Below are 20,736 nucleotides of genomic sequence, written 5' to 3' on the forward strand. Positions count from 1 at the left end.
TGCAGATTGGCCAATGCTTAAACAAGAAGTTCGAACTCAAGACATGAAAAATCACCTCTCGTGACCATGTTGATTTAGCATTTAAAATATAATTAATAATGAAGATATTAAAGCTCAACATTCAGAAAACTAAGATCATGGCATCTGGTCCCATCACTTCATGGGAAATAGATGGGGAAAGAGTGGAAACAGTGGCAGACTTTATTTTTTTGGGCTCCAAAATCACCGCAGATGGTGACTGCAGCCATGAAATTAAAAGATGCTTACTCCTTGGAAGGAAAGTTATGACCAACCTAGATAGCATATTCAAAAGCAGAGATATCACTTTGTCAACAAAGGTCCGTCTAGTCAAGGCTATGGTTTTTCCAGTAGTCATGTATGGATGTGAGAGTTGAACTGTGAAGAAAGCTGAGCGCCGAAGAATTGATGCTTTTGAACTGTGGTATTGGAGAAGACTCTTGCGAGTCCCTTGGACTGCAAGGAGATCCAACCAGTCCATCCTAAAGGAGACCAGTCCTGGGTGTTCATTGGAAGGACTGATGCTGAGGCTGAAACTCCAATACTTTGGCCACCTCATGCAAAGAGTTGACTCATTGGAAAAGACTCTGATGCTGGGATGGATTGGGGGCAGGAGGAGAAGGGGACGACAGGACGAAATGGCTGGATGGCATCACCGACTCAATGCACATGCTGCTGCTACTGCTAAGTCACTTCAGTCGTGTCCGACTCTGTGTGACCCCAGAGATGGCAGCCCACCAGGCTCCCCAGTCCCTGGGATTCTCCAGGCAAGAACACTGGAGTGGGTTGCCATTTCCTTCTCCAATGCATGAAAGTGAAAAGTGAAAGGAAGTCGCTCAGTCGTGTCCGACTCTTTGCGCCCCCATGGACTGCAGCCTACCAGGCTCCTCTGTCCATGGGATTTGCCAGGCAAGAGTACTGGAGTGGGATGCCATCGCCTTGAGTTTGGGTGAACTCTGGGAACTCACGCCAGGGACGCCTGGCATGCTGCGATTCATGGGGTCACAAAGAGTTGGACATGACTGAGCGACTGAACTGAACTGAAAGTATGAAAACACCCATTAAACCTCTCCTTAATCATTAATAGCTTTTGTGCTTCAGGACTGTGGTGGAAGAGGATGTTGTCACTATGCAGAAGTTCATTGTGATGGTATTGAGTTTGGGGTTGGGCAGAAGAGGCGGTTGTGGTCTTGTAAACAGTGCTTTTCTGACGTTATTGTTTGTGAATTAATTAGAATAAAGTGATTTTCTTTCTAAAAAAAAGATTCACATGAAGAAAACTTTGAAGGACTTCAAAAGGTCATTAAAAAGTTCTTGAATAGATGGTAAGACACACTTAAATAATGGAAAATAATGGCAATCCTCTCTAAGTTCAGTTCAGTTCAGTCGTTCAGTCGCTCAGTCATGTTCGACTCTTTGCGAACCCACGAATCGCAGCACGCCAGGCCTCCCTGTCCATCACCAACTCCCGGAGTTCACTCAGACTCACATTCATCGAGTCAGTGATGCCATCCAGCCATCTCATCCTCTGTCGTCCCCTTCTTCTCCTGCCCCCAATCCCTCCCAGCATCAGAGTCTTTTCCAATGAGTCAACTCTTCACATGAGGTGGCCAAAGTACTGGAGTTTCAGCTTCAGCATCATTCCTTCCAAAGAAATCCCAGGGCTGACCTCCTTCAGAATGGACTGGTTGGATCTCCTTGCAGTGCAATGGACTCTCAAGAGTTTTCTCCAACACCACAGTTCAAAAGCATCACTTCTTCGGCACTCAGCTTTCTTCACAGTCCAACTCTCGCATCCATACATGACTACTGGAAAAACCATAGCCTTGACTAGACGGACCTCTGTTGGCAAAGTAACATCTCCGCTTTGAAACCTCTCTAAATAAATATATAACTTGAACTTTTTCAAGAAAAATACCAACATTAACATTTTGGGAATAAAGCAAGAAAATAGTAATAATAGAGGACTAGTCCTTACCAGATATTGAAAAAAATCATGAACATTATAGTAATGAAAACAGTTTAGTACCAGCTCGTATAGAGAATAGATATCCCAGGAATAGATGCAAATAAATACTGGGATTAGTTTCTGATAAAGCTGGTATTTCAAATCAGTGGAGTAAAATGATATATTTAATAAATAGTATTAGGATAAGAGGGTAGCCATCTGGAAAATATGAAATTGGATTCAGTCTTTCACTTACACCAAAGTAACTTCTAAATAGAGTATTAAAAAAAATTAAGGTAACAGAAATGATATACCAGAATTTGTAAAAATTTTCATTTTCTGTATGGCATGGCAAAAAATTTTAACTATATTTTTCATTTCCAAACATTCATTCGGTTATCAGACCTATTTGATCACTTTAGAAATTTTCTTTTTCCTTATTCAAATGGTTTATATGTTCAACCTCGTCTTTCATTTAACTATATTAAAAGTATTTATTTTATAATCTGTATCTCATAATATTAATATGGGAGGACTTTTCCCCCCCCTGTTGTCTTATCACAGTGGTTTCTTATTTTTGTTTGGTTTGGTTTTAAATTTTTGACTGTGACAGCTTATTCCTTGGACTTTTGAGAGAATTCTTCAGCGAAGACTTGCATTTAATTCCATGGACGCCAAGGGGCACAGTCATTTTAAACAATATTAAATGAGTTTGAGACCACTTGGTAGTATGAAACCAGCAGTGCTAAACAGTATTTTTTTTTTTCTAATTCTCACTTTGATTGCTTCTTTGACAGATGAGTTATTTTTAAACTTCATTGTTTTTTGCTACCCTCGATTATTCTCCATGAGCATTCTGTAAGTGAACCTTTATAAGTACAACCTTACTCAGGTCTTGGTTAATCTCCTGCCTAGTATACTAGAAAAACCAGTATGTGTGGTCTATAGCACCGATGTCTCTGCACTTAGGGGAGAATGCTGTTTATCCTTTGTATGTGTATGTGTGTCTTTAAACTGTATGTAGTGACATGTCTAATCCAGATCTTACAAAGTTATTCCAGAGGAAAATTTACAGACAAAACCTCCTAAGGAAGACATCAGTGATGAACTGAATCACCTAGTTTTACCTGAAAACAATGGAGTCCATTGAATCAAGGCAGTCAAACATGCCTCCTCCGAGGACACAGAATTGATTTGTTTAATTTCTGAAAGGTCATCTGCCCTGGGAAAGGGAAGGGGAATTCTGCATTCTCGTCCACGGTCTGTAACCTCATCCCTGACAGCTGCAGGGACACGTGCACGGGAGGACTCGCTCCTTCCCCTCCTCCCACCTCCTGCCTTGCATTCACACATAGCTGTGTGGCAATTTTCTTTTATCACCATGGCCTGGGATGGGCTTTACTTGCTAGGCATCATGTTCTCCACAGAGGCTTCCCATGGGAAAGTCTCAGGCCCCTCAAATCACCAGACCAGGCATTTTTTTCCCATCTTGAGTTCATTCTCGGATTGACCTCAGTGCATCAGCAAGTCTTAATGAGTGTACCTATCCATGCCCAACTCTGTCTGAGTCAGTGCCTTTTCATACTGTCTTAGACATTCCCAGCTCCAGAAGGCAAAATACAAGGCAACAGAGCCCAAATCAAGCCAAAGCCAGGCTCCCAGGAAGCTGTACCTTGACTGCTGCAACTGCCTCCTAACTTACCTCCCTGGTTTCTATCCCTGGGACCACTCCAATGCATTTATGCATGTCTTGCAAGAGTAACTGTCCTCAAATTTAACTGTACATACTTAAATGACCACCATCCCCTTTCCTCCACCAAGAATTTTCAGAGGATCCTCTTTGCTTAGAAAATCAGGTACAAATGAAGAGTGCCAGGAATGATGGAGAAAAAGGTTAATATAACAAGCTCTATAATTAGAATTTTTTGCTTTCTTCTTCCTGCCAGCAAATTTGGAAAACTCAGCAGTGGCCACAGGACTGGAAAAGGTCAGTTTTCATTCCAATCACAAAGAAAGGCAATGCCAAAGAATGCTCAAACTACCATACAATTGCACTCATCTCACATGCTAGTAAAATAATGCTTAAAATTCTCCAAGCCAGGCTTCAGCAATACGTGAACCGTGAACTTCCTGATGTTCAAGCTGGTTTTAGAAAAGGCAGAGGAATCAGAGATCAAATTGCCAACATCCGCTGGATCATGGAAAAAGCAAGAGAGTTCCAGAAAAACATCTATTTCTGCTTTATTGACTATGCCAAAGCCTTTGACTGTGTGGATCACAATAAACTGTGGAAAATTCTGAAAGAGAATTTTCAGACCTGCCTCTTGAGAAACCTATATGCAGGTCAGGAAGCAACAGTTAGAACTGGACATGGAAGAACAGACGGGTTCCAAATAGGAAAAGGAGTACGTCAAGGCTGTATATTGTCACCCTGCTTATTTAACTTATATGCAGAGTACATCATGAGAAACGCTGGACTGGAAGAAACACAAGCTGGAATCAAGATTGCCGGGAGAAATATCAATAACCTCAGATATGCAGATGACACCGCCCTGATGGCAGTAGGTGAAGAAGAACTAAAGAGCTTCTTAATGAAAGTGAAAGAGGAGTGAAAAAGTTGGCTTAAAGCTCAACATTCAGAAAACTAAGATCATGGTATCTGGTCCTATCACTTCATGGCAAATAGATGGGGAAATAATGGAAATAGTGGCTAACTTTATTTTTCTGGGCTCCATATCACTGCAGATGGTGATCGCAGCCATGAAACTAAAAGATGCTTATTTCTTGGAAGAAAGTTATGACCAACCTAGACAGCATATTAAAAAGCAGAGACATTACTTTGCCAACAAAGGTCTGTCTAGTCAAGGCTATGGTTTTTCCAGCGGTCATGTATGGATGTGAGAGTTGGACTATAAAGAAAGCTGAGCACCGAAGAATTGATGCTTTTGAACTGTGGTGTTGGAGAAGACTCTTCAGAGTCCCTTGGACTGCAAGGAGATCCAACCAGTCCATCCTAAAGGAGATCAGTCCTGGGTGTTCATTGGAAGGACTGATGTTGAAGCTGAAACTCCAATACTTTGGCCATCTGATGCAAAGAGCTGACTCATTTGAAAAGACTCTGATTCCAGGGAAGATTGAGGGCAAGAGGAGAAGGGGACGACAGAGGATGAGATGGCTGGATGGCATCACCGACTTGATGGACGTGAGTTTGAGTGAACTCCGGGAGATGGTGATGGACGGGGAGGCCTGGTGTGCTGCGATTCATGGGGTCACAAAGAGTCAGACACGACTGAGTGACTGAACTAAACAGTAATATAATATGATAACAAGAATAAGTTCAAAAGTGGGGAGAGACAATAGAGTTATCAGGAGTAATGTTTCTGTCTCACTGGGAATAAATTCATTTCAAAGCAGGTTCTGATTAGGTGTACCTGGTAAGCCTAGAGAAACAATAAGAAAATAGCTCCAAAGAGCTCCAAGTAAAGAAAACTACAGACCAACATCTGTTATGAATACAGATGCAAAAATCCTCAACAAAACACTAGCAAACCAAATCCAAGAATATATAAAAAGGAGAATATATTGTCTAAGTTTGCTAGGGTTGCCATAACAAAGCACCACAAATTGGGTGGCTTAAGCAACAAAAACGTATTCTCTCCCAGTTCTGCAGGCTAGAAGTCTGGATTAATGCATTGGCAGGACTGGTTTCTTCAGATTCCTGAGGTTATCTGTTCGAGGCCTCTCTCCTATCTACTTATAGTTCCACGGTCTGTGGCAGTGTAACTCCAATTTTCAAATGATATTCTCCCCATGTGCATGTCTAGGTCCAAATCTCTTTTTATAAGGACATCCATCACATTAGATTAGGGCCCACTGTAATTCAGTATGACTTCATCTTTAATTATATCTACAGTGATCCTATTTGCAAATAAGGTCACATTCTGTGGTCCAGGGAGTTAGGACTTCCACACACACATTTTTCCAGGGACACAAGTCAACCAAAAGCAAACACCATGACCAAGTGAAACTTATCCCAGAAAAGTAAGACTGGTTTACCATTTAAAAATTAATTCATGTAATACACTGTATTAATAGAATTCAACAATCTTCATGATAAAAATATTAAAGAAACAGGAACAGAAAGGAACTTCACCAATCACCAAATAACAGAACCCTCACAACTAAATCATACTTAATAATAAAAGACTGAATACTTTCTTTTTCCTTAAGATGAGGAACAAAACAAGAATTCCATTGTCACTACTTCCATTCAACACTGTATTGGAGGTTCTAGTCAGAAAACTCAAGCAAGAAAATTAGATAAAAGGAATTCAGATAGGAAAGGAATAGGTAAAACTTATCTACATTCATAGATGGCATGACCTTATAATCGACCATCCTAACAAATTCACTAAAAAAACTATTACAAGTAATAAATGAATAAATGATTTGCAAAATACAAATCAATATAAAAAATCAATTGCATTTCTATACACTTGCAGCAAACCTTCAAAAAATGAATATGTATACGAAAACAATTCCATTTATAATTGCATCAAAAAGAATAAAATAGGAATAAATTTAACAAAAAAAGTACAAAACTTAAACTCTGAAAACAAAACATTGTTGAAAGAACTTTAAGAATACCTAAATAAATGGAAAGACATCTCTCCCGTGTTTCTGAATTGGAAGATGCTATATTGCTAAGATGCAATACTTCCCAAATTGATCTATGGATTCAACGCAATCCCTATCAAAATCTCAACTGATTTCTCTACAAAACTGGTAAGCTGATCCTAGTATCTTTACCAAATGCAAGAGATCCAGAACAGTCAGAACAACTGTGAAAAAGAACAGAGTTGGAAGACTCACAGGAAACAATTTCAAAATTGCTACAAAGCTGCAGTACTCAAGACTGTATGGTACTGGCATAAGCACAGACATAAAGATCGATCAAACAGAATTTACCTACATGTCTATAGGACAGAACTCACGGTCAACTGATTATGGATAAGAATGCCAAGATAATTAGATGGGGAAAACAGTCTTTACAACAAACAGTGCTAGGATAACTGGATATTCACATTCAAAAGAATCAATTGGACCTCTACCTCAGTCCATATACAAATTAACTCAAAATGGATCAAAGACATAATTGTAGGAGCTAAAATTACTAAACTCTTGGAAGAAAACATAGATGTAAATCTTTATGACTCTCAGTTAGAAAATGGTTTCTTTGTTCTTTAAAATTTTATTTGGCTGTGCCAGATTTTAGTTGCAGCATGCGGGATCTTCACTGTGGCATGAAGGCTCTGAGTTGTAGCATGCACGATCTGGTTCCCCAGTGAGGGATTGAACCTGGGCCCCCTGCTTTGGGAGTGTGGAGTCCCAGCCACTGGACCACCAGATAATTCACTAGCCAATGATTTCTTAAACATGACAGCAAAAGCACAATCAGAGGAAAAAAATAAACTGGATATCGTAACAACTTAAAAAACATTTGTTCTTTAAAGGACACTTTCAGGAAAAATTATTTAAAAGTCCAGAAATTATGATAAAGTTTTTACAAATCATAGATCTGATAAAGGACTCATAGTGAGAATACATAAAGAACTCCTACACTATAGAAAAAAATTACCTAATTAAAAAGTGGTCAAAGAGTCTGAACAGATGTTTCTTCAAAAATAGATATACAAATGACTAATAAACACATGAAGAGATGCTCAATATTATTATCCAGGAGGGAAATGCAAATTAAACCACATTGTGAAACCATCCCATACCCACTAGGACAGATATTATAACCCTTATACATTGCTGGTGAGGATATAAAATGGTAAAGCCAGTTTGGAAAAAGGTTTGCCCAAAAAGTTAAACACAGTTACCATTTGCCCAACAATTCCACTATTAGGTATATAACCCAAGAGAAATAACAACAGGTGTACACAAAAAGCTTGTATGTGAATATTCATGGCAAAAAGTGATAAACAATCCAAACGCCCTCCAACTTATGAATGGATAAAGAAAATGTGGTATATCCATACAGTAGAGTATCATTCAGCAATAAAAAAGAAATGAAGTACTGGTACATATTACAACATGTATGAACTTTGAAAACAGTATGCTAAGTGAAAGAAGCCAGTCACAAAAGGCCACATATTATACTATTCCAATTATATGAAATGTCCAGAAGAAGCAAGTCCATACGGACAGGAGTAGATCAGTGGCTGCCTAGCGCTGAAAGTATGGAGCAAGTGCTAATGGGTACAAGGTTTCTTCTTAGGGTAATGAAGTAAATTCTAAAATTTATTACAGTTATGGTTACACATGAGGAACACATGTACACCCATGGCTGATTCATGTCAATGTATGGCAAAAACCACTACAACATTGTAATTAGCCCCCAATTAAAATTAATTTATACAAAAAAATTTATTACAGTGATGGTTGCAGAACTCTGCGAATATACTCAAAATCATTCATTTGTACCCTTTAAACAATTAATTATATCTCAATTAAGCTGTTACCAAAACCAAAACTCAAACAAGAGCAAGGTAATGTTCCAAGAGACAAATATTTCATTGCAGACTATTTTCCTTGGTCCTGGCTCTAGTCACTGGGGCCAGCAGACTTTATTCGTGAGAATTGGCCAAAGCCCAAAGAAAGTCTCTTCATCTGTGATTTGCCTTGAGCAATTTATTTTTAAATAACCCTTTGTCAAATTAGACATACGCAGTCTGGTTTTGCATATCCTCTCCTAGGGTTTTTGATGTTTTTATCCTGGGTGGGGCACTGAGGGTATGTTTTCCTTTTTAAAAGATGTGATGGGTTAAGAGCCAATTAATTGTCAGTTTTAGTTATCTTGGCCCCTGACTCCTGTCCATTTGCAACTCCAACAGCTTCCAGTATCAATCACACAGGAGCCAAACTCTCCATGAGGCAGAGAGATTTTCCCACTGCTTGAATCTCTAATTTCTTCTTTAATGGACCTGCAGCTTCTGCTCAATGTTCTTAGAGATCTAGGTGGGAGGGAAGTAATCCAATGGGACCTTGTAAACCATGAAAGCACAGAGGTTTTTTGCATCTAGGTTACTGGGCGCTGCTATAAATTGTGAAGCCAGGGCTGGGGAGGTTCTGGGGCTGGTTTGCTTGAGAGCTGGTTGGGGAGCCTGGGATAGAGGTGAATTTCATATGTACAGAATAGCAGCAAGGGATAAGAGGGGGAAAAGAAGGGGACAGTGGGTTCATGAGCTAGTGGATCACGTAAGCCAAGTTAGTTTGGAGAAACTTCAGTCCTAATGCTCTACCGGCTGTACTGGACCTGTTTATGAGGCTCCCAGATTCACTCACTTCCTCCTTAGTCAGAAACTCCATCAGAAGCAGTTTGCAATGGTTCATACACTTACCATGAGACACATAAAGGGTACTGATATGGAAAGATGTGTATGCTATATTGTTAAAAAAAATTAGGACAATATATATATAATCTGACCCTGACTTTTAAAAAATCTTTATATATGGAGTGTATGTATAGAAAAAGGTTGAGGATATACATAAATTATAAAAGGTGACTACATCTTGAACGACAGGGGCTTTTTTCAACTTTTATACTTCATTATTTATACTTTTTATACCATATGTATTTCCAACAAGGAAAAGTAGAGATAAAAATAAAGTTATAATGACCAAAAATAACTTCAGATGTTTCCTGTAGGTGTTACTACAGGTAAAGTGACAGTATATCTTACTTAAAGTTGTTTTGGTTATTGAAGTAGCAAATTATACCAAATTTGACTCAGTTGGCCTTTTGACTTTTAGCTTCACAGAATCATTTTAACCCTGTGAAGCAAAGAATATGAACAAATGTTGGGTTTGACTGAATGCTTCTCCTTCAAGGCCAAGGGACTTATCCTGGGAAGCAGGCAGGCAGATGTCCAAAGATCAAAGAACCAGCCACTGGGGTGGAGAAAGGCATTCAAAAGCTTGCTCCTTTGAGGAAACTTTCTGAGTTACTGTGGACCTGGCCATAAGGAGATGGAAAGTTTGTCAGAAGTAGGCCATGTTAGGAAGCAGGATGTCAGTCTTCTGTTACCTGACTGCTTTTGCAAAATACTGCAACAAATCTGGAGACATACTTGGCCTAATTGCGTGGATAAAACAAGACTTGAAACTTGAGACAAAACAAAGCTGGGCTATTCCAATGCTTTCTCCCCCTCCTTCACCCCATCTCTCTCTACACCACTCTATCTTTAGCTTTTTCTGTAGGACTGAGCTACGTAACATTTCAGACCTGTCACATTGGATGAGCTATAGAGTTTTGACAAATTCTCTGGTATTTGAGAGGTTTGCCTGTAGTATTGAGATTAATCATTTATTTCCTTTCTTCAGCGTTAGACTCTTTTCTTTAAAAAAAACATTTAGTAGGAGCATACTAAATCTTTTAGATTCTTGATATGAGGTCAGAGAATAGCAGATCTTTTCTGGGGGTGGTTTTTAAATTAATTTCTAAAAAAGGTAATTTTTAGTGCTGACAGGACAAGAGTCTGCTGATCCCACTCTCCCTCTAAATAATAAATGCAGCCATCATGCACAGAATCATCCTCACCATATAAAATGAGTGAGTGGGAAGAAATCTATATCTTTCTTCCTGTGAAATGGACTGCTCTGGCAGTGAGCCCAGTCATTCAGGAGTTCTCCATGATCTGTTATTTAAATCCAACTCATTATGACTGATTTTAGGCAGGAAGCCAAAATAAAAAGATCAACTATATATTTTTTTGGTTTTTCCATCCTATCCTCTTTCCACCTTCAATTTTAATACAAGTGCTAACTCTGAGGTCAGGGTTAGATGTACAGACACCTCAACACAAGCACTCCATTAATCCAAAACCAAGCATTCCAAAAGGGTCTCGTGGCTTCAAATGAGATGGGATGACACTATATTCTGAAATAGACCTCAGCCAAGTTTAACTCCAAAATGCCCATGATATTTAACTTGAAATATTCTTTGCTGCAGCTTAAATTCCAACTCCTCTAGGCTGCAGACATCATCAAGATACCATGTTCATCTTTCATCCCCAGTACCTGGCACAGGGTCTCAAGCGAAGAACCCAACAAAGTCTTTTGAATGGAAGTTTTAAATGTATAAGGCCATATTTCCTATATTTTTTCTTGCATTCCATAAACATGGCTATTTAACCACTTTTTAAAGACTTTCTGTGTTTGCTTGTTGTTTTTTAAAATTTTTATTTATGTTTAATCCATCTGGAACTATTTTTGTGGTAGTGTGGCAGTATGATTTTGCCCCAACCTGACATGCCACTTTTAACATATATAAATTCCCCTTGATTTTGAATTCTCTGTTTATCCCTCTCTTCTGTTTATCTATTCCTGTGCTAGTACCACACCATTTGAATGAAAGTTTCAGAGTATACTATCTGACAGGACAAATCCCCTGTATCATCCAACTTAATTACTTTTTAAGGATATTGATTTGACCTTTTTCATACTCTTCCAAACAATTTTAATTTTTAAAGCTTAAATAAACAAACATATAAAAAGCAAAGGTAACTGAAATGATGACTGGAATTTTGGCAAAAGTAGATATATCTATCTATCTATCTAGATATGATAATTTTTGAAGGACTGATCTTTCTACAGTATCATGTCTTCTAGTCCAGGGACATAATGTACTTTAATATGTAGTCAAGTTTTATAATTTCTCTGCATATTAATCTTATACATTTTTATTTTTAGATATTTTATAGTGTGGTGTTACATAGGAACTGTCTATTTCATCATATTGTTTTACATGCTTAAGGAAAACTAGATTTTTCTGAACACTTATATTAACCATTTTATTGAACTCTCTTATTAGCTATTTATTCATCTAATCAATCAACATTTGGCGAGTACTTATCACAAGCCAGGTGTTTTCCTATGTAGACGGGTAGGGACAGCACAAATCTTATGTCACAGAATGTATTTTGCTGTAAACCTCTGTTCACCCCCCGAAAGCTGAAATAAATGTATGAAGGTTTTGTTTTTCTCACACAGCATTAAGTCCAGAGTAGGCAGTTAGTTCAAGGTTGCTTTAGTAACTCCACAATGACAAGATGGATTCAGGAACTTGCTATCTTTCTGTTCAGCAGTCGCTATCTAGTGCTGGAGATGCACTGTCTGGCCTCCAGCACCTCTACATTCTATGTGCATTCCAAGCAGGAAGGAGGGCCAGGGCAAAGGATAAGGAAAGCATGATAGCTGAGCCTGACCTCCTCACTCTTTCCGGCCTTCTGTAGAACTCCAGCCCATAGCTTTTTCCCATACGCTCTAGCCAGAGTTACCTCACATGGCCACATGCACATTATTAGTCATATTACTGCTCCCCTCAGATGAGAATTCCTTTAGTAAGGAAGAAGGGGAGAATTCTGAATATACATCTAGCAGGCTCTGCCCCTACAGAGACATTCAAATAACTTATAGCTGAGTGTCGTAAGATTTCCAGCAACCCAGCCCTTGATCTCTCTCTGCTCCCTATTATTTCTATTCATTCCATTGGTGATCATATTCAGTCTCATGGCTATAAGTACAGTTATATGCTGGTGACCACCAAATACACATCTCTATCCCAGCCTTCTCTCCTGAACTTCAGACTGAAATAGCCAACTACCTATTTGTTCCCTCCACTTAGATGTCTAATAAGTATCTCAAATTTAACCTGTCCAAAATGAACTTCTTTGCTAAAATTTCCCTCCCATCTTAGTAGACAATACTTTCATCCCTCTGGTTCCTGTCTGCCTCCCATCTTTTATCCAAATACCCCAGGAAACCCTGTCTGACTCAACCTTCACCTTCCAACTGTATTGGGAATCCTACCACTTCTCACCATGTCTAACACTAACATTCTGGTCCAGGTCACCACTATTTCCTACCTGCATTACTGCAAAAATCATTATCCACATATAGAAGACCCTCCTCTTCTCTAATGAGCTTAGCCTTGTTCCCCTGCCTCTGCTACTTACTCCCATGATCATTCCCTATCCACTGTTACAAAACTACCCCCCAAACCTCAATTTTGGAGTTAAACATCCAACTTTTCACAACTACTCTTTCCCAACCATTACACCCTCTATTAATTCCACCATAACATTGCATCAGGACCTATAGTCCATCATCAATCCCATTCTTTCTCACTGCTTCTCACTTTCCCCTCATATTCTTACTTTTCTTCTTACTGGGCTTAAATTCCATGGTCAATAATTTCTTTGTTCACATGACTTCAACTTTCTAGCCCTTCTATTGTATTCACTTGGCAACCCCCCAAACCTGATTAGATCCATCTTTCTACCTAACCTGGACCTGTACCACCTAGCTGATATAGCTAAAGAAATACATAAGAAAACTAACTAATCCTACATTCAACTGATCACTAACCCAGTAGACCATCTAATACTGCTTAGAAATCATACTCTATTTCCCTGTTTTTTTTTTTCACTTTTTTCTTATCTTTTCTTTTCTTCTCAAACTTTCAACTCCTTTCCCCTCTGAACTTCAGTCTCAGTCTTCTTTTGCATTTCAATGAGAAAATAGAAGCAATACAAAGAGATCTTCCATGAGCATCCATCATCATATCTTCCTAACTATATACATCTGTGCCCACATATTCAGTCTTCTCTATTTTATTATGGATGGACTCTTTGTATCCCTATCTTAGACCAATCATGTGTGCACTAATCTATTCAATCTCATCCACCCAATGATCCCATTCCAGTAATTCTCCTCTTCATCTTCTGTATCAAATTTTCATGGATCTTTTCTATTTGTATGTATTATTATTTCTTCTGTTTTTTAAAAAAGATACAATTCTCCCTGTACTCCATTTTCCCCTTCCAGCCACTCTTCTATTTCTATTTTTCCTTTACAGCAAAAACCCCTGAAAAAATTATCTATATTCACTATGTCCAATCTAACTCCTTCTACACTCTCTCAAACCCACTCCAGTAAGGCTTTCATCTCCACCATTTATCAGAAACAACTCTTGCTGAGGTCAACAAAACATCTGCCCCAGTTAACTTCTAGTCATTTTCACATCTCAGTTAAACCTCACTGAAACATTTTCTAATTTTTCTGTAAAGGTCAACTCATCTATTATATGCTGTCACTATTATATTGCTTATCATGCTTGTGATTTTACATTTTCATATGATTCTTAATGAGCCTTTTTTCCTCAATAAACTTCAAGCTCCATAAAGGCAGGGATAATCTCTATTTTTCTGTAATGATTGTATGGTCAGTGTCTAGGACAATGCCTGGCACACAGGAGGCCATCAACACAATTTGAAAAAATGAATGCTTTATTATCATCATCCCCATTTTAAACTTGGGAAAAGAAGGCCCAGAGCAGAAAAGGTACCAGCTTAAATGCACACTGTAGATTATTGGTAGAACAGGAATTAGAACTAGCTGAACATACTGACCACCAAGCATCATGCTACATTACGGAGTTATGAGATAAATGAAACGAGCCCTCTTCTCCCAGAGCACTACCATGTTTGGGCTGAATAGGATAAATCATGAAACCTAGTTCAGTATCAAGTCCTCCTTGGGTCTCCAAGGACTTAGCTACCAGGTCAACAGAGATGAGTCACACTGTTGACTACTCTGGTTCCTGTATTCAAAGTGCCCAGGGAGAAGGCCCTTTCCCTGAAAGCATTTGTTCGACCAAGTATGGTGATGGGTGTTAACCAGACTACTTGTGATCATTTTGCAATATATACAAATATCAGATCATTATGTTGTATGCTTGAAACTAAATATAATGTCATATGACAACTATACCTCAAATTTTTAAAAAAAGCATTTGCTTGAAATTACATTGCAGGCTTCAGAATAAGACTCTTCAGGTGCATATCACTCATCAATGATCTACAAGCTACGAACCAGGAAGAACACAGGGAGGAGTGAGCAGGAAGGCCAACTTAAAGTTACAACATTAAGATCCACTGTTAGTTGAAGACCAGTAAGAAAGAGAGAAAAAGCATTTCAGAAATGAAATCGTCAGGCAAACAGGAATTGCATTATATACTTTTAAGGAACCCACGACATTAAAAAGATCTACGTAAACCAGCTGGAAGGCTGCCAATTTTGAAAAACATGAACCATGCAGAACTATCAATAAACACAGTGTGATTTACCACTTTGTAAGGGACTGTTACTATTAAGGGCTTCCCCGGTAGCTCAGATGGCAAAGAATCTACAAAGATGATCATATGATTCATTATATAAAATGGGGTACTTTGGAAACAAAAAGAAGCACTATTTAAAATTATGCCAGGGCAATGAGGGTTTATCCGGACTGACTGTCCCAGGTAAATAAGCAGGACTGGTCACCCTCTTTAGTAACCATCTACTCATTATGTATTAAAAAAACAAAAACAAAAACCAGGTACTTAATCTGGTATATAAATGACTCCTTCAGGGAAATCAACCACAGCAGCCAGAATGGACAAGATACCAGTCCAGTGTGGGCTCTGTTTAAATCATTTTTACCCTCTATGATCCTGCTAATATTTACCATCTCTACTGAAAAAAAAAAAAAGGAGAGTTAAGAGTCACTGGCTTTATCTACTTGGTTTTTTGTCCCTTCGCACCTGATATATTCAATCTATAGGAGGGGGCCATTTCTATCCCCATTTGGAGTTTAATATTTATGCTTATGAAGGAATATGCCTTTCTGTGATAAGTCAAACAGAATGTCATTCTTTGGATTTCTAGAGATTTCCATTTTCCCCAAAGGCACAGCTGGCTTATACAAAATTTGTATGAATATGTGCCATATTTACTTCAATCAAGACTGACTCTTAGATAATTCACTGAATTAACACAGCAAAAACAAGATCACTAACCACAACATTTTATTGTAGAGATGAATACATATATTCTGAGAAATAATTTGAGCTATTCACGTGATGGTTATGAACACATCAGGATCTGTTTAATTGGTATATTTTGGTTTGCTAGGCAAGAGAAAAATCACAAGTCAAATCCGAAAGGCCTGATTTTTTTTTTTTAAGTCTATAAAAAGAGAGGATTAAATACTGCCAGCTCTACTATCAAGAAACATTATACGATTTAAATTACGAAGATAACTCCACATAAGTCCAGCAAGGAGTGTTGGCAAGTAGAAGTGAAACAATCTATTATACAAAATGCAAAAGGATACAAAGATGGGTTATAAAAAATAAAATTTTGGTCAGAAAACTACATGAAGCCACATAAAGGTGTCTGTGAGCTGCTTTTTTTAAGGGGAAAAGAAATCAAGCCATTAGCTATTTATTCAAAAGGAAAAATAAGGAAATGTTTGGAAAATACTTCTGATATTAAGTGAGTTCTTTCTCATCTGCCATCCAGAGCTCACAAGCATCTAACTTATTCTTGCCAACCTATAGAAGTGAAGGAATAAAACCACTGTCTGGCCATCAGTGGCACACTCACAGCACCCGAATGAGATCCAGGGTAATCCTAGATCGGGGAATGTCAATGTTGAGTACTCGGACTTCCACTCTTTCTCCAGGGCCCAGTCCAAGACTCCTTCTCTTCTTCGTCTTAGAAAGTTTTGCTTCTGTTACATTTCGTATGGGAATCAGCCCTGATCTCCCCACTCCTATATCCACAAAAATTCCAAACAAGGTGGCATTCTCGACTTTGCCCGTAAGAACGGTCCCAACCTGCAGGTCTTCCAAGCAGACTATGCTTCTTTTGAAATCAGGTTTATCGAAATCTACAACAAAAGGGGAAAATGGACAGTGTGTATAAATAATTGTTAGACACAACATAATTTAATGAGTAAGTACTGAATACATATCAATTGTGTGCCCAGACCAGTATTAAGCATTGAGGGGAGACATAAAAGGAGCTGAAGATATATGCCTGCCTTCAGAGAAAAGGCATCCTAGTTGGAGAAACAGCATGTGCAAAGCAGAAACAATTCAAGATAGTTTACTCAAACACTATCTTCTCAAACTCTATCTTGCTAACCTGTCAACATTAGCACATACATAAGGGACTTAAAAGAGTAGAGTGTCTTATTTTCTTCTTTATGAAGAGGAGACGAGAAAATACATTTGCTCAATGAATATGCAAGGCTAAATCACAAATACTGAGAAAATAAGACCCTTGTTGACAGAAGAATGGGAGCTTTCCTCCAAGTGACTGAATTCTCAAAATGTTTAAAGTGGGTAGAACATCCATAAATGTTTAGTTAAATGTGGTGAAATTTAAATGTTCTTTCTCACTTCTCCCCCCAAATTTTGAACTCAAGGATCAATTCCTATCCACTTTGAATAAATTTATCCAATCAAAAAGAATGGATTCTTGATTATCTATTGCTCAGAAACCCAGATGGGCCAGTACCTTATGTCCTTTCTCCTCTTTCAATTCAATTCATAAAACATTTATTAACTGCTATTAGCACTCTACCAGGTACTCAAGAAACAAAGATGAAGCACAGATCTCTACTCTCGAGTTCTGATAGCCCTCTTTCCCTTGTTCGTGCCAGTGTACCAATACATTTCTCTGTTCATTAACACCACCCCCCACCAAAGACAGGCACAAAGCCTGCTGAGGAATCATGGCTTAAGTTAAAACAAAACAAAAACAACAACAAATGTTTTATGATGGAGAAGGTTACAACTAACAATTGAAACAGGGCTTTTGGATTATCTGTGGATTCCATTTACCCATGCTCCTCTTGGCCTCCTTTCCTAGGATTACTGAATGTTGATTCTAATAACAAAGAACACATTCTATGCTTGGATCTCCTTTTACTAAGACCTCATTTTCCCCTCCACCCATTCCATTTCCTTTTCCTCCACAGCTGTTGGCTTTATCCTGATTACTTGTTAAAACTATCCTTTACATTTGTATTAGCAACTGGTCACCTCTTGGTTCCCCTCCCCCAGCCTAACCATACTGAAATCAAGGTGTTGTTTTTTAAAAAATCCACTTTTTACCTTTACAACAAAACAAAACCCCTCTTTAAACCTTAAATCTCATTTTCCTCATAAAAAGGAATATGCTAACACTAGAATTGATTGTGTAGAATTCCATCTGATGCGCAGATGTGAATTCCAAAAATAAAGATCCCACTGAATACGCCATTACACTGGGCAAGGACTGTGTCAAAGCAAAGGGAAACCAAGTTGTTGATCATGGTCAGAGGTAGGATGGTCTCTGAGGCCTCACAAGTATTGTTTTTATACTTAGAAACTCTCCCTCTTTCTTACAGAGGTCCAGCAGCTACAATTCCCAAGGGTTTCCGATCAGCTGCTTAATTTTGCATGGAAAATCGGAGTCAAGAACTACTTAACATAGCCTGGGCCACTGAGAAATCAGAAAAGCCTCCATGTACCAGGCAAACTCTAACACTTTGATTGCCAAGGCTACATACTCAGTGCCCTGTCACCAGGCTGCCTCTGATGAACACAATTATGGAAACCAACTGGTGACCAGAGTGTTAACATAGAGTTGATTATATCACCAGAGAAACAGAAGACAGGATGAGTATAAAGAAAGAATGAGGCAAGAAAGGAAGCAATTTTGAGACAATGGAGGAAAGAAAAGAGATGTAACATAAATGCAGAAACATTCAAAATACTATCTGCTCCTTTAAACGTATGACTGTCTGCCTTTCTTCCTGATGATGTATTTAGTGTTAAAATCAAAGTTCTCAGACATCTAGAAAGCTGTGACTTATGCTAGGGCAAAAGTCAGTTCCAAAGAGATCTACTGGAAATTTCTCTTGAAACAATGCTAAATACTGCAGTAACTGGTAAGCTCAATTCAGAGCCCAGGTGTATGTTTCTGCTCAACTAGAGGCATCATCAGGTAAAGACCAACTTAGCTGTTGGTTGTCTAACTCAGCTATGTAATCTGAGGGCTGATCTTTGCTCTGAGTCTACAGTGTAACTGAGATCATGGAACAATCAACATCAAGACCAAAAAAACAAAGATGGACAAGAAAAGCCAGAACAGAGCGTATTTGCCAACCTTCTAATGTAGTGGTTTTAGGCATAGTACTCCCACCCTGCTTGAAAGCCACTGCTCACTGCTAGACAACACCTATGGAATTCACACCTAAGAATAACTGCAAAGGGTGAGGGATTTGTCCACGGAAGTACTCACTTTGGACGGACCACCCAGGAGGCTTCTACTACATTTTTGGCATAGGTCTTACTGTATGTTTCATTTTATTTTTCTCTGACCTTAAAATTAATTTCAAATTTACACAGATATTGAGGGAATGGTACATTGAGCTTGACAGATGAACACAAATTCCCCCAGACCTTTTCAAAGAAACCACCTCAACACAGCATAACCCAGGATGAAATGAGCCAAGCCCTAAACATGGTATCATAAAAATGCTGTGAGACAAGCACAGATTCATTGAAATCTCAGGGCTTCCTAGTCAAATTTCCTTGGGAAGTAGGTCATTTGATACCTTAATTCCTTCTCACTGGGGCATTGCTCTCAACAACTATGGCTCTTAAACTTCCTTCACCATCTACCTGTGCTGAAAGCCATGAGACTTTTAATTAGAAGGAAAATCAACAGAGAGATAGTATCTTTTTTCTTCAGTGTTCACTGACATAGAATCCAAGAACCTGGAAGGCTGTAACTTAGAAAGACTCACTTTAATTTGTGAACTGAATGCTTTACCTTGGACTTCCGACTCTTATGAGGTAGAAACAGTTACAGAGGGATTCTGAAAAACGCATGTCTCCATGAACATGGCAGCACATGCAAGATGTTTTTAGTCTAGTGTGATGGGAAATAAGCCTGGGAGGAAGAGTCTGGAGGCCTGGCCTCAACTTTGGCTCAGGATACTTACTAGCTTCAGTGACTTTGAGGGAAGGTCACTGCGCTCTAGTTTTCTCATGGAGAGAAAGGCAGAACAGAGGATCCTGTGGCGTAGGACCACTGTGAGCTATTCAAGTGAACGGTATTCACATTCATTGTTTACCTGTTCGAAAGTCAAAGCTCTCGGGCTGGCTAAGACCATCTATGATGACCTGTAAGGTGTGTACTGTTGTTTGCAATCTTTCTGCAGTTTTCTCCATTCCTTCTTTTTCGAGGAATGAATTTATTTTTTGTTGCATTTCTGGCTTTCCAATCTCATATAGTGTCCCTCCAACGAATGACAAAAACCTGCAGAGGAAAAAAAAAAAAAAAGAACCCCCACCACACATTAATAATATTACTTATTTTCCAGTCTCCTTACATAAATCACTCCTCTTCATCTCAGATCCATACATCAACCAACCAACTGGTCTTTACTGGAAATCTACCATGTGCCCCATGCCATAAAGGTGATCTGTCTTGGGAGAAAAAAGGAAAGGGATGATCTGAGGTTTTTGAGTTACTTTCCAAAGAAGCTCCTGCTCAGAATCAGCATCAGAAACGTTTTACAGTGCAATGTTCTTAGAGTTCAGTGCCAGATATATTTTCTAAATAAGGACACCTATATCTGTTTCATGTATCTCCAAATTTCAGTTAGGAAAATGTTCTGCATTTAAATTAGCTATTAGGCAAACAATGAATTGCTGCTATCAAAATTCAGCAAAATACCCAACAAGGATTGCCCGCTTTTGACAAACAAATCACTTTATCCATATGCTGTATCTCTGTTCTTTACTTCTGTGTACCCATGATGACAGTGTAACCTGTGCAAGCATATGCTCAATCTAAGAATTCTCCATCAACGGTTATGCCTC

At 38.7% G+C, this 20,736-nt stretch overlaps 1 protein-coding gene across 1 annotated transcript in view; it reads right to left on the reverse strand.

The window, feature by feature from the left end:
• Positions 1–16,372: 16,372 nt before the first annotated feature.
• SRBD1 (S1 RNA binding domain 1) overlaps positions 16,373–20,736 on the reverse strand; it is a 227,955-nt gene continuing 223,591 nt past the window's right edge. Inside the window, exons 20-21 of the mRNA XM_052648428.1 lie at positions 19,986–20,170; positions 16,373–16,745 (exon numbers count right to left, since the gene is read on the reverse strand). Coding sequence (XP_052504388.1) covers positions 16,456–16,745; positions 19,986–20,170 — 475 coding nt within the window. The 3' untranslated portion in view covers positions 16,373–16,455. The remainder of the gene's footprint in view (positions 16,746–19,985; positions 20,171–20,736) is intronic.

Source organism: Budorcas taxicolor, chromosome 11 (genome assembly GCF_023091745.1).
Source record: "Budorcas taxicolor isolate Tak-1 chromosome 11, Takin1.1, whole genome shotgun sequence".
NCBI classification, from domain to species: Eukaryota; Metazoa; Chordata; class Mammalia; order Artiodactyla; family Bovidae; genus Budorcas; species Budorcas taxicolor.